General features: G+C 32.7%; 1 protein-coding gene across 1 annotated transcript; it reads right to left on the bottom strand.

The window, feature by feature from the left end:
• Nucleotides 1-264: 264 nt before the first annotated feature.
• Nucleotides 265-7,936, bottom strand: LOC134276982 (calcineurin-binding protein cabin-1-like; the record flags this gene model as incomplete). Its single annotated transcript, XM_062759267.1, has 18 exons — nt 7,829-7,936; nt 7,580-7,666; nt 7,241-7,351; nt 6,912-7,049; nt 6,709-6,810; nt 6,413-6,491; nt 5,742-5,871; nt 5,508-5,556; nt 5,290-5,390; nt 5,062-5,128; nt 4,402-4,942; nt 4,057-4,184; nt 3,635-3,717; nt 3,157-3,242; nt 2,645-2,873; nt 2,379-2,418; nt 2,126-2,202; nt 265-392 (listed from the first exon to the last, which is right to left on the bottom strand). Coding segments are annotated over exons 1-18 (2,179 nt in total), but the record flags the coding sequence as incomplete, so codon positions are not given.
• Nucleotides 7,937-15,165: the final 7,229 nt, after the last annotated feature.

Below are 15,165 nucleotides of genomic sequence, written 5' to 3' on the forward strand. Positions count from 1 at the left end.
GTAGTAGACACAGCCGAGCCTGCAGCCAGAAAGCTTTGAAGGGGAAAAAAATGCACAATTCTTAAAAACAGCTGCAAACCTATTGAATCAATAATCATTTAATGTTTATATCCTTGACCATCAGACACAAAATTATTGTATTAAAACTACAATCTGATTTTCCATACTTCCAGCTTTTTGCCAATTTGCAAATAACTTCTCAGTATAATCAAGGATTAGTTTTTGACCCCCCCTCCTTTTTTTGTCGGACTGAATCAATCTTACCTCTGACACAGTGCTGTAGCCACAAAGGTCCCATGACCTCTGACTGACCCTGTAACCCAAATATATAGTCCATGTCTTCCTCCCAGAACTTGGGCATCTCTGATGGAAGACCTGAGCCTGGACTTTTTCTGCAGTGAGAAGTGTTACTATTACTGTAAACGTGGTTATATTGACGAGTTGAAAAATTGACGATTTTTTGTTTACGAAAATTGACGAGTGTTAATTTTGACGAAATATTTAATCTAGAGTTTCAAATCTTTGAATTCACAGGGATACAAAGGCAGCGACGGAATCACTAAAATTTAATTTTTGTATAAACTATGTGTGTAAGATTTGATTAAATAAATTGCCCTCTTGTAATTTGATTTCATTATAAGCGGTCAAATGCCTGAGGTGACAAACAAGGTCAAGCACGGCGTGATAATTACGCTAAATTACGCTTGCAGTATTTGATACACTAATTTAGATTCAATGGTTTTTAAAAAATGTGATTTTATATCACTATGTTTTCATAACTAATTACAAAAGAAATTAACAGTGACTTTGATCTCGTTGTCAAACGAAAAAGCCGTTAAAAAATTAGCGGTAAAGTTGTACAATGGTCAATGTCTGTTGTGTCTCTATGTATATGATAAGAAGTTTGACGAGTGTAAATTTTGACGAGAAAAGAAGAATCGTCAATATAGTCAAAATTAGCACATCGTCAAAATTTCCACGTTTACAGTAATCAAAACAATATAAGGAATATATCAAATTCTTGAGATTTAGATTTCTACAGCTATTTCTGTTCAATTTCAGTCAAGTAAAAATTGATGACTACTTTTCCCTTAATACAAATCCTACATAGATATTCATGCACTAGAGCATATATAGGTATTCAAACCTTTTTTTAAAACTAATTGCTTTTGATTACTTTTAAAGTATCAAGAAATCACAACATTGTATGCTTTTTAGTGTTGGCAAATCGGACGATTTTTAGTAAACGGTTACTCGCTTAAACTTCCAATCGAGTACCCGGTTACTCCGATGTTTTTTTTTATTGTTAATCTCATCCTTTTACTTATTGGTAGAAATAAACCACAAATGTTACATATATGAACACTATATGAATATAAACTCAAAGAAACCCACATACAATATCTTTGAAGAATTTTGATTTTAAATGTCACCTGTAGCGGCAATCTACTTAATTTTATCAACATATGAGGACAAACGATTTTGCAACTTTATGATAACATTTCCTGTCATAGAGAAAACGCGTTCTGATGGTAATGAACTAGCGGGAATGGCTAAGAATCGTCGAGCGAAAATGGATAGCCGGTTTATTTTTTTTTTCGAAATGAGTTTAAATTAAAGGTGATTTAGAATATCTGTAGTTCCACCCGTACACGACAACTTCGATTCAAAATGATTTGCATCTGACAGATTTCGAGTCAGTCGTTCTTTAACAATATTTCCAAGCTTTAGATGTTTGTGGCAGCATCTTGTTAAAGTATGTCCCTCTGACTAACATGGGTCTAAATGAAGTAATTATAACTCAGGTTTTCAAAACGTGTACCCCCTGGCAATTAAAGTAAAAAATTAAACTAATTAAAACAAATCGATTCTATTTGTGAACCACTAGAGCAACCCTAACGGTAATTAAATTATAGGGAAATGTGTCAATATACATTACAAATAACTTAAAAATTATTTTATACATATTTACTATGAAAAATGTATTTTTATCCGAGTAACCGAATAGCAGTTTTACTAACCGATACTCGCATCGTTCGACGATTAACTGGGTACTCATTGCCAACACTAATGCTTTTGTGTTATAATCTTAGGTCACCCCATTACTGGTTATAAGGTAAATTACCCTTTAGGTGAAGCTCCACTTCTGAGGTGCTTGGTTAACCACTGATCAAACTGAAACTCTAGCTTCATCAGCAACATCTACAACAAAAATTATAAAGCAGTTAAGAATTTTATTGATACTTTTTTTTTTTAAGTCACGGATAGAATATACATTGTTGTTTTATTTTTAAATTATTCATGAAGAAGTAAAAATCTGGAAAAATGAAATTAAAATAAATTTTAAAAATATAAGCAAAAACTTATACAGCACAAACCTTGCCAAACACTCTTATATCTTCTGCTGGTTCATTTTTACTGTAAGAATAAAATAATATGAGATGCATATGTTTCACTGTGCTATTGCCCCAAATCATAACTGAAGATCAGAAAGTTACCCCAGTACAAAAGCTTGAAATATACACTGCATCAAACACTTTACTCATTTTAAAATGTCTCTACTCTATAAAATACAGGGGAGATTCACATAAATAGTTGCACATAAAATATCCACATGACATTAGTAAGTCTTAAATTTGCTAACCTGAGTAAACATGGCAGGTCTGTATGTTTCCTCCATCTTGTATAGATCCTGACAAAGACTGAGGCCAGTTCTGGGGGCCAGGCCAGCTCTGCCCTATCACACAGCGACTCCAGGAAATGTAACATTAAACTAAGCAGGCCGCCATTCTTCTGTTCTCTCTCAAGGAATTCTCTGACATCATCTTCCTCTGTATCTGATAATGGTTTTGCTTTTGATACTGCTGCACTTTCTGAAATTAATCCATTAGATTAGATTCTAGGCTGTGTTATTGTGCGAGGTACTCACCTGTACTCACATGTATAAAGGATAAAAGGAACTAAATCTATCTTATTGTGTTTAGTAAAAGGAATTCCTCATTAGAGAGGGTCAAAAAGTAATTGATTCTATAAAGTGTGACAATAAGAAAATAGATGGTATTTAATCAATCTTATCGGGTTTAGTAAAAAGAATCCCTCATTTTCAAGAGTGAATTACACTGTACTAACTGATTCTATAAAGCATGACTTACTTACCAGCTTTATCAGTTTTAGTAAAAACAGATCCTTCACTATCAGAAACCAGATCCAAAGTTTCCATTTCCTCTTCATCCACTCCAGACCTTCATAGACAATTACATAAATATAGTCATTATCATCAAAAATGTGCAAGAAAGGTGTGCTTACAGATTTAGGTGAATTTAAAATTTAGCCTGATCTGTAAAATCATATACTTATCAGTCCAGTTACGAATTTACGCTGTAAGCATTTTTATTCTTTTACATGTGTGCAATATTCATAGGCCAAGATTATTTACTACATTAGACACTAACCAAAGGGTGCTGATAAACACTTACAGTGCTGTGTATATCCCAAAAATATTCATGTACATGTAGATACACACGCAATGACTTACGGAAAACTAAAGAGTTCAAAATTCCAACTACGTGTATACAAATGCACAACTTGTTTTATTTGGACATTATTCATTATCAAAATCATATTTTTTGTTTACCTGAGACTGGGAGGTATAAATGTCTCTAGAATCTCTCTGAAGTTCACTCGTTCCTCCTCTCTTCGTGTAAAAGTGTTCCTCACCTGTCCAAAGTCAATCGTAAATTCAATTTATCATCAAGTAATATCTCTTATATAGGCATTCTAATATCTGTAATATTTAAGATATCACAGAATTTTAATATGAACACAATTAAATGGTCAAATTTTTGTAATAAAAGATTTCCAAAATAAAGACTATCAAAATATTCAGGACAATCAATTTTAAAGTGTAAGTAAATGTACAAACAATTAAATTTCCTCATAAAATTCACAGCAGATAATAACTGAAAGGTACATACAATGTAAAATACCCTTAATGTATTTAATACATAATCTTTCTCTAACTTATTAATTTCAATCTATATATTGTTTTCCTTTTACCCTGGCTGATCGCCGTTTTTCGTAGTACGGGTTATCAAAATTTGATGATTTCTTCCTCTTCTGCCCTTTGCCCTTGCTCTCTGTGTCACTATTCTCTGACCCAGGGTGATCTTGTAATGCAGATGTCACTACATTCAACAAATAAGAGATATATTTTTATAAAAAAATTGACATAGAAATTTCTTTGAAAGTTCCATGCGATTTGCTGAAAAGTTACAAGTATTTGCACTGGGTGTGTTTCAAAATTACAAAGATAACATATTGTGAATATTGAGTGAATTAAGTACAAATAGATGTAGTATGGGTTGCAGTACTGTAATATTTAAATTTCCATGTTTAGCATACCTGAAATTGGAATAGCAGACAGAGTTGTAAATGAATTTGACACATCTGAATGTTCAGAGGTCACGGTCACAGTAACATTCTCTGGTTCAGAGGTCAGAGTGGCAGAAGTCATTATCACTACACTCTCTGGAGCAGCAGTAGTAGTGTCACTACTGGTAGCAAGGATGCTGTCACTAGCAGGCAAAGCTGGAACTACAGCAGTATCACTGCTGACAGCGACAGCAGTAGAACTGACAGTAGTGGAACTGACAATTGAACTGACCACAGCTGAATTGGTGGTAGTTAAACTGACAGTAGTTGAACTGACAGCAGTGTCAGATATATTATCAGTTGAGATGACGTTTGTCACATTTTCTGTCCAAGGGGTGTGATCAACCTCCATTTCCTCAGGTTTTGAGACATCCATTTTTTCTATAGGTGGAGGCAATTCTGAAGAGGAAGTTGTGGAGCTGGCAGGTTCACTTGGTGCTTCATTTTGGATTTCTTTACTTTTGTTTCTGTCTGGGGCATAGTCACTCAAGTCAACCCTGATACTCAAACTCTGTTACGAAAAAAAGTTTGTCTAAAATAGTTCCAAATTATTTTCAAGATGTATTTACTTTGTGTGAATATTTTTACATATCCTGATAACTATGGAAATAGAAATAGCCTTGAACTAACCTTTGGTGGGGTGGCTTTCTTTATTTGGTCATACAATGCAATCAAGCTTTCACCCAAGGACAACCACCTGATATAAAATTTTTAAAAAATTCAAAAAACACTAAATTCTTAGAGAGTTTGCTATATTACAGGTCAATAGTCAATAACTCATACAAACTTCCAGTTTATGGATGAAGTGCAACTGACATTTTGTTACTTGCATATAAGACTCAACAGTTCGTGACTTACGTATATGATTTTACAGGGACTGGCAGTTTGTTGGGTTTCATGGGGGGAGTTCTGGCCAATTCCCTTCTTTTCTGTCGCATCTTCAATGCCTCATTCACATACTGTAGGAATATAAAAGAGCTTCAGAATCAGACGATTTTATATATCAATTTCAATTATCAAAAGGAAGACAGATCAAAATGAGATATAACCTTAGAATCCTCATGAAGAACACATACCTCATCTATATCCTCTTGCTCAACTTTCTCTGTATCGATTACTGGATTGCTTTAAAAAAGATAACAAGCATTGAATTCTATATTGCCTTGAGTATTTTTTATGTCTCAGTACCAATACATTGTATCCTATAGCATGGTATTTGGAATTTGGGATACCACAGACATCGTAGTTCATATAAATGACAAAGGAGTTTCATGACTAACTTTTTTTTTATTTCAAAATGTTCATCTTACCATTCTTTAAACATTTCTTGAGTAGCCTCTTTTAGGGATGGTTGTTCTTTAAGTATTTGATTCCTGAAAACAATCCCCTTGGGGTACAAATAGTCCTTCTTCAAAGCCTTGGATATGTAGTAAAGACAATCTGAAAATCAGACATAAAGTAGCATTGATTTTATCAAATTGAACTTTTAACAACTCTGATTTTTACATATTAAAAAGACCTTCAATATCTCTATTACTGTATGCAGGGTTATTTTTGCCCTGTTTTATTTTCACTCCTTTACACTTGCTAACATCTATGCCCCATTTTAAATTCGCCCAGAAACAGTTCTGTTTTAGAATTAATACTGTGTTCTTTGAATTCATCCCATTTTAAATTAGCCCACTTGTGACATGGGCGAAAATAAAACAGGGGCGAAAATTTTCCTGTATACAGTATTTTGACAATTCAAAGTGATTTTTATTGATAAGTTTACCTTATTGAACATTTTTCTAGAATGAAATCAAATTATTTCTTGTTTGTTGATTATTAAGTCACTCATGAATCTGTGATTTTTTTTTTGTCTTGCATTTCTTTTTATTTCCTCTTCCTTTTCTTGTTACTTAAACTAGACTAATACATGTAACAATTATCGTATACTTCAGAAAACTCCTTTTTTTCAAGACAAATATACCAAACCTACACCAGTAATCATTGATGGTGTATAGAACTGTGATGATGTTGTCCAGGCATGGCCAGTGATTTGGGTTGCACTGCAGGCCCTGAAAATGGAGAATGAAATCCTTTAAGTACCTGCCATGCAGAGGAATTAATATGTTATTAATGTTCATGACTGTATGACAACATGGTAATTATCAATATTTAAGTGAATTGAATTGAACATTTTTGAGTTTTTTTTTTTTATTGTAAAAAAAAAAACCAACACTTTTTTTTTATCAATAACTCTATAAGATCCTTACATACTATATTTGCTCATACCTGTTCAAATCCTAGCCTGGCAAGTTGATAATTATGAAGTTTCAGAGCTATTGTCCCTATCTTGTACCAAACCGTTGTCTCTGATTCATCAACTTTGACTGCCTGAAGAAGAAGAGAACACAGCAATATCATACCTGAGTACAAGTTTTAACTTTTGTAGCATGTTAAAATAAAGCCTGGTATATGTGTACCATAATTCATACCTCTATGTACCACTCCATTGCTTCCTCATGGTCCCCCTTCTGGAGTGACATGGCGGCCAGATTTTTGTAGATGGAGTACAGAAGTTGAAGTCCAGGATGTGTAATCCCCACTGTCTCCGTCTCAATGAGTTTGGCTGCCTATTTTGTTTTAAAAATTCAACATATATGTATTAGTTTAAAAATTACTGTATCACTAAAACAGCTTCTTCAGTAGACTTCTTTCACTGGGAAGAAGAAAATAAATGTATGAAAAACTATAAGTGTACAGCATAAACTGAGAAAAATAAGTATTTCTTTGAACACTGTTAATTAACTTCTTAATGAAGCACCTCTCTGATGAAACCATGACTTAAAAGTTGCTCAAATGCCTCTTCTGCTTTCTGAATATCTTGTCTCTGAAGTCCAAGGGCTTTGTTGTACAAAGTGTAAGCTTCTGATTCCTACAGAGAAAGTTGGACACTATTTCTATGAATATAATGGATTAAAGTAATTTCCCAATTTATTCAATAACAACATTCATAAAGCATGCATATAACACTAAGAAGGATAATTTGTTATTCAAAGTGAAGAAATTAGTGTAGTGATGGAGTTTATGGGGTAAAACAAATTAACAATGTGCCTGCCCATTGAAAAAGTAAAATAATTTTAACTGTAGTATAAAGGTATACCTCAGCTTCCCTTGTTCCGACTGCTTTACTCCTGACGTCGTCATCATCAAATCCACTGCTGCTGTCGTTCAGAGCAGCTATTCTAATCTGATAGGAAATAAAGATTATTGTGCATTTAATCAAAATACACTTACAGTTCGAATTTGTTCAGACAGGAGTTCAGCGCGTATTGAATTTTGTCGATCAATCAATGTAAAAGATTTTTTTAATCATCATACTGTTTTTACTTTAACCTTCTCTGTCACTTACCATTTTAAAGCATTTTCATCATACCACCAGTTTGAGATGAACATTTTCGCGGCATCCCATTCTTCAATAAACTGGTCTTTGTTTTGATTATAAATATGGGGAACTAGTTTCTTGGAGTGTCTAAAAATCGAGTCGCTATAGATAAATTGTTCCGGAATAGTGGCTGTGAGTGAGTGGTGCACATATCTGAACTTCAGTAGGAACCTATATATTGGTATATCACCAGGGACCTATATGCTAATTACCAGGGACAAATATACTAGTATATAGGCCCCTGGTATATTACGAAAAAAGAATATGATCAAGTCGGAGTTTGGCAAATGGGGTGATTTTCATGCACATTATGTGGTTGAAGGTGTTCACTTACTTAGACTATGATATTATTATTTTATATTTTTAAAAATAGGTGTTCAGTAATAACAACTATATTAATTATAGTATAACACATTTTTAAAAATGCATTTTCATATACACTACTGAATTATATATCCCCTTAGATTCCAAAAAATCCCCTGTTGTCCCCCTGTCAGTCCCTGACATTTTTCTGTCTCTCCCTGACTTTCTCCTATGATCCCCTGTCCTGTCCCTGTCGTCCCCTGTCGTTGTCCCTGCTCTCCCTGTCCAGTCCCTGTCGTCCCCTGTCGTTGTCCCTGCCTTCCCTGTCTACTCCCTGTCGTCCCCTGACATTCTCTGATCTCCCTGTCCAGTCCCTGACGTCCCCTGTCGTTGTCCCTGCCTTCCCTGTCTACTCCCTGTCGTCCCCTGAAGTTTATTTTGGCAAAGAAAAGGAGTTTAAAATATATTTTTGTTGCATTTCAGAGTGAAAAATGGTAGAGTCTTTAAAACTTTATTTATTTATTTTATTTATTTATTTATTTATTTATTTTTTAAATATAGACTTAGTAAAAAGTTCACACATTTTTAAATGCCTTAACTAAATCCCCTGTAATTTAGTTTCTATTACTTGTATCAATGTGACTTTTTTAGTTTGGTAGCATTTTGGGGGGAGAATTGCATCGATTCTAAAGAAGAAATAGATTACAAAATTATTGCATCTTGTGATGCTAGACGGCATATACATTGTACTTTATGAACTTTTTATATATATTTATAAACTTTCTCATTTTTAATTTGATAAACTTTGAAACATCTTTGAGCGTAATAACTGTCTTTGTAAAAGAAAGATTTAAACATTTGGGAATACATTATCAAATCTATGCATGGGATATTTTTTCCCAAAGAATTAAACGAATAAAAAATTAATTGAAATGAATGATATATAAATGCAGTAATAAAATAAACGTCTTAGTAATAAATAAAAAAATATTAAATAAACTATAAATCTATATTATTTTTTTAAGTAATTTTCTTTTGTGAATAAATCTACAAATAGACTGAATTAAAAATGAATGAATAAATAGATAGAAAAATAAATAAATAAATAAATAATGAGAATTATATGAATTTATTTATTTATTTTTTAATTTATCACTCAAAATAAATAAATAAATAATTAGAATTATATAAATTTATTTATTTATTTTTTAATTTATCACTCATTTATATCCCCAAAATTTGATTTATTAGTTTTATTTTATTTATTTGCTGAAATATGCTACAAAGTATTTTATTAGCATTTTAAAACGACTTTTTATTACTTTAAGTCCATGATGGATATCAAAATTACCGTCTCATTATGCACAATATTAATCTGTCAATTAGATTTTAGATACATTGATTTGATTAAAAAAATCGGTTTTCAAACCCCTAACATGGTTCTGAAAGAACATCAAAGCCACTGATGTTTACCAGTAATTAACTCGGGGTACACGGTCATGACACCTATTATCTTTTTCACTGACCGCTATTCCTTGTTTTTGTTGTGGCAGGACGACCGTGTGTAGATTGCAGCTGTTTGAAATAACAATTTCCCTTTGTATGAGAACTGATTTCTTCAATTAAAACAAACTAAAAGTATCAAAGAAACTATTGACGGGTAAAGATTGTGCATAATGAGACGATTATTTTGATATCCATCACGGAAGTAATATAATAAAAAGTCGTTTTAATATGCTTAAAAAATACTTTGATAGCTATTTATCGTAAATCAGTTTACATAAAATAATCCAAAGAAATCCCATTTTCGGGTATATGATTATATAATTTGTTTGTATCGTCAATTTAAAATTAAAAAGATTTTTTTAATATTGATTTAATACATGCAGTTAACTAGTTTATTCTTTATTTACTAACTATTTAAAATCAATTATTGTATTGATTTTAAAAACTAAAATATTCCAAAATGTGCCAGTACCCCTGCTGTCATTTCTTCTTTTTTTTTTCTTTACAAAGGGTACAAAGTCACTCGATTATTCAATGAATAAAACAGGTTACATAGAAATAATTACATAGTAAATAAATAAAATAAAATAAAAGAATAAATAATTTTATAAAAGTATAAATCTCTTTATTTATTTATTTTCAAAACTGAAAATACAACAAATTAGTCAATCATTGATGATATCCTCAAGAAATAGTGGATTTTTTATTGGTTTTTGTTTTGTTTGTTTTGTTTTCTTTTGTGTTTTTTTTGTTTTTGTTTTTTTTGTTTTTTTTTGTTTTGTTTGTTTGTTTGTTTTTTTGTTTGTTTTTTTTTTTTTTTATATTGTACATAAACCGTTGCATCCTTAGATGTGCTACAAAGTATTTTATTAGCAAATTAAAGCGACTTTTTATTATTTTAAGTCCATGATGGATATCAAAATAATCGTCTCATTTTGCACAATATTAATCCGTCAATACAATTTTGATACTTTGTTTTGATTAAAAAAATCGGTTTTCAAAACCCTAACACGGTTGTGAAAGAACATCAGAGCCATTGATGTTTACCAGTAATTAACTAAGGGTACACAGTCATGACACCTATTGTCTTTTTTCACTGACCGCTATACCTTGTTTATGTTGTGTTCAGATATATTGATCAACATTTTTAAAGGATAAAAAACATTAAAAAAAAAGATTTTCTATATTTGTGTGTTAGCATTATGAAAGATCACGCATTCATGATAAGGGATTACCAAATGTTACCGATACACGTTTATTTTCATATTCAGGAGAAGGTATGCACTCTTCGTGTCAGACTGTCAGCAACAAAAATGCCCAGGGGGGGGGGGGGGGGGGTTCAACAATAAAAATAATTTCCCCGAGAAAATTGTATTGTTGGAAAAGTGTTCAGATGGACTTATCCAACAACATCTCTAGACAAAGTATGTGAGTATGTGAGTGGTTCGCATTTCCTTGGTTGGTTTAAGAGTTCATGATCTAAAGTTAGTTTTTTTTTATAAAGGCCAAGGCTTTTATATAAGAGTATACTATTCTTCTTTTATTACTTAGTCTTTGTAATTAAAACTAGTATTTGATGAACCAACAACGAGAGTGGATTAGTTGTGGTGTGGTCACAAATTTACAAGGAAGGGGGACTATAATTCAGATGGCATCTTTTCTCACAACAAGATATCAATGCTAAACTATTGATTACATTTTGTTCTGCTGGAAGTTTTTATGCCTCAGCATTTGGGCGATAGGTTCACATTGACTAGGTCTGTTATCTTACTTAAATGGAAGAAAATAGCAAAGAGTTTTAAAATAGTTATACCCTCTGGTTTTAAATTAAATACACAAGAATTATATGGTGATATCTAATTAATAGGCATTTCAAGAAACAAGATTTAAAAAAAAAATCAAATAGGTCCGTTTGACAAATGACTGAAACAATTAAGGCTTTGGTAGAACCTATGGCACCTTCAGATGATCTCTAGCTTCTCAGTATACGAAGGAATCCGGTTCTTTATAGATATACATATATACTTGACTTAGGTACATTATTTTCTAGAGTTAGGGCATTGACCAGATTTGGTCCGTACAATGCGGACAAACTGTGGTTTAAGGACTCTATCATGAACCATCACAATAAATAACATGAACGCGTTCGAAAAATGTTTTATCGCTGCATAGCTCATCAGAAAAGGTGGCTAATATTATTGTTTGATCCATACTTCTTGACATTTTGAAGAATATAACTCTCAAAATCTCGACCACACTGTCAACAACTCATATTGGTTGTTAAGCATCGAAAGTGTTTAGTTATCATCCCCAGATATTCAATTTATGACAAGTTTATATATCCACAAAAATTTAATTACAGTCCACTTACTATCAAACAGGGAAATCAGACTAAAGGCCTTTAAAAATTTATCACTTCTGAACTTGTTATCAGAAAGTTCACTCTGTCGTAAATATGTGCAGATTTATCTCGATCTTTACATGGGCGTATGCGATCAGGTATATACCTTGCTTTTATATTATTTATGATTAAATTCAGTATAGAAAATTATATGAATATTATGTTTGACATTATAAATCATGCATGTTTAATGTTTGACCACAAGAAAGATATTTTTGTCTAGAAATATTGTACTTTTAAAAGTAAGAGAAGCAGAAGACACTTGTATATCATTTTCTTTATCTTATATTAACGAATTCTTTTGATTTATTTCAGCATATGAATGCTCATGCAATTTGTGACTTTTTTGGTGACATTTTAAATGAATACATATTTTTTCTCAAAACTTGTTCAGCTGCGTGTTAGCAGAAACAATATGAGCGTGATTTATACACGCAAAAAGGGGAAGCCTCCTAAGATATGATAACGTTAGTACTCAAGGTGTACAATATCGCATTATTTTCCAGATGGTTTGAGAACAGCAAAAAAGTTAGTTGCTATATGGGGATGGAAAGGACTGAACGCACCATGGCCGTATAGGAACCGCGGGGCACGGGGGGGGGGGGGGGGGGTGATAATATAGCTACTTTATGCTTGTGTCACCTCAATAAAACATATGATGACTTTTTTTTTGCCTTTCAAGCAATTTTTGGATGTTGATAGAACTCTCCCATCTGTAAATGTGAGGTTGCTTTGTTTCCTACTAGCCTGCCCTTGCTTGACCGATCTTCGATGCATTTCAAGTGGAAAATGAAGGAGGGGGGGGGGTGTGTTGGTGTTGGTGGTGGTGGGGGTGATCTTACCCCTGATATTTAGGAAGTTACCACATATACCTAAGTCCGTCAAGTTTATTAAAATGAAAATATAATGATTTTTGCACTGCATTTTTATGGTTTTTTAAAAATTGATTTTTGAAATTCCCAATTAGTCCCTACATTAGGCTTTGGTAAATTATAATATCAGCTTTTGAAAGGAGAAGTGTACATGAACCCTCTTCCTAATAAAATTAGCGGTTAACAATTATGCCCCCTGAATATAATAATGTATCGTGCATTATTTATCCCCATCTTTTTTAATAAAATAAAACAAATAAAAAGCAAGGTTAAATTAAAATTCTGCAAGTTGACATCATTTTTTTTAATTTAAGAAAGATAATATGTATAGGAATATTATGCCCTGGTTTAGAGAAGGGCGTGTTCGATTTTGCGTTGCTCTCAGTTTACTAGGAAAGTGGCTTACTTGAACTTTACATACAACATACACTGTTACATGTTGTTTTATTTTTAATATTTAAATATACTGATACTTTAGTTTTAAACTTGAGTTTTAATATTGCGTGTTATAGTGCAAATGAATATATTATTTGCCCTCCCAGGGCCCCTTTAAGGAAATTAATGCTAATTAATGATTAATTGCACATTACAAAACTAATTGATACTCCTTTTTTCCTTGTCAAGGAAGTTTCTTGCCTCTATAGCTGAAATTGCTTTAAAAATATACATTGACACTTTCTCTAGGCTTGTAATTCCGCTCAGTACTGGAATTAGACCAACCCAAAGCACCGAAGAGCTGCATGCGCATGATGCGGATTACGGGAGGTGGGAAAATTCTTGAGACAGGTGCCTTTGTAGGCTGATAAAAGTGTTTTAGTTTTTTATCTTTCTGACTCAAATGAATCACATGTTGTGAGTCAAAAGCATATGTCAATTGTCATGCAATTTGATTCTGTTTTAAAAGAATTGGAGGGGAGATAACACAATTTATCTGGAGTCCTAAATTCACTTATTTGTCAGACTCCATGGCAGCTCCTCCTGTTGTATATTTTAAAAGGTGTATTCATATTAGCTGAAACTTTGTGATGCTTAGATAAAGTTCGTGTGGAATTACGGACTCTCTTTACCCTGCACAGCACACTGCATCTTTGCTAGCCAAGGGTTTCTGATTAGCTACTCTCCTCATAATATCAAAAACCCTTGCCTAGCGAAGATGAGCACAATGTCATTTTGAAATATATTAATTATTTATAACAGATAGGCTAGAGTAGTATGTCCTCACTGTGCTAACATAAAATTTTGAAGAAATTAATAAGATTTGATACATAATTATAGATATATTTTTTAATTAATTGACATCTCAATGAGTTACTCAATTTGCATATTCAAGTTTTGAATTTTGAATTTATTTGCACACATTTTCCCGGCATGTCTGGTCGACGGGATTCTCACTCCTCCATGCCACATGATCCCATCTTTGATGCCTAAGAGGTTGCATTTGTTCTGCTCATATTTTTGTTTTTGTTTACCTCAGGGATTTATCTAGCTATTTTGTTTTACTACCGTTTTATATGTAAAGGGGAAAAATGAGAGCCGCCGGCTCGATCTGAGCGCCGGAGGCGCGAGTATTCTAGGGGGGTCCGGGGGCATGCTCCCCCGGAAAATTTTTAAATAAATGGAGCAAAATTCTGCATTCTTAGAGCTTCTGAGGGTCATTTGTAGACCTTTACAAAGGCCACAAAAACTTCACTTTTTGGGCAAAATACTAAGTAACACACACACAAAAAAAAATTTAACCAGGTCAGGACTTTATTTAATTTTTTCTCTAAATATCTATCACAAATCAATTCTGTTTTTCATGTTTCACTACTAACATTGTTTTTGTTGTTACTCCATTCTTCCGATTCATAGTGATATAAGCTCCATCTTACTCATCTACACTTTTCTTTTTAACTCTGCAATCGCACGCATCATGGACTTGGCACATGTTTTCCGATCAATATCAAATAAAAGCTTGAATAATATATTCTTTCTTTTAAAAGCGTTTGAATGACTAGGATGGTAAATTAGCTGTAAAACTTCAATCGGACAAAATCAGAAAATTTCAGAACGATGTTTTAAATATTCTCCGTTTAATCGGAGAATTTTCTATCTGAAAAAGGGGAATTTTTGCACCTTTTTCAAGAGGGGAAAGGTACCGTTTACCGGTAGTAAAAACAGCCTTGATAAATCCCTGTACCTTAACCCTAACATTAGCCTAATTAACCATTACCTTAACCCTA

The sequence above is a fragment of the Saccostrea cucullata genome, unplaced genomic scaffold (genome assembly GCF_032062105.1).
Source record: "Saccostrea cucullata isolate Sc308-1 unplaced genomic scaffold, CSIRO_AGI_Scuc_v1 ctg15027, whole genome shotgun sequence".
Classification (NCBI taxonomy): Eukaryota; Metazoa; Mollusca; class Bivalvia; order Ostreida; family Ostreidae; genus Saccostrea; species Saccostrea cuccullata.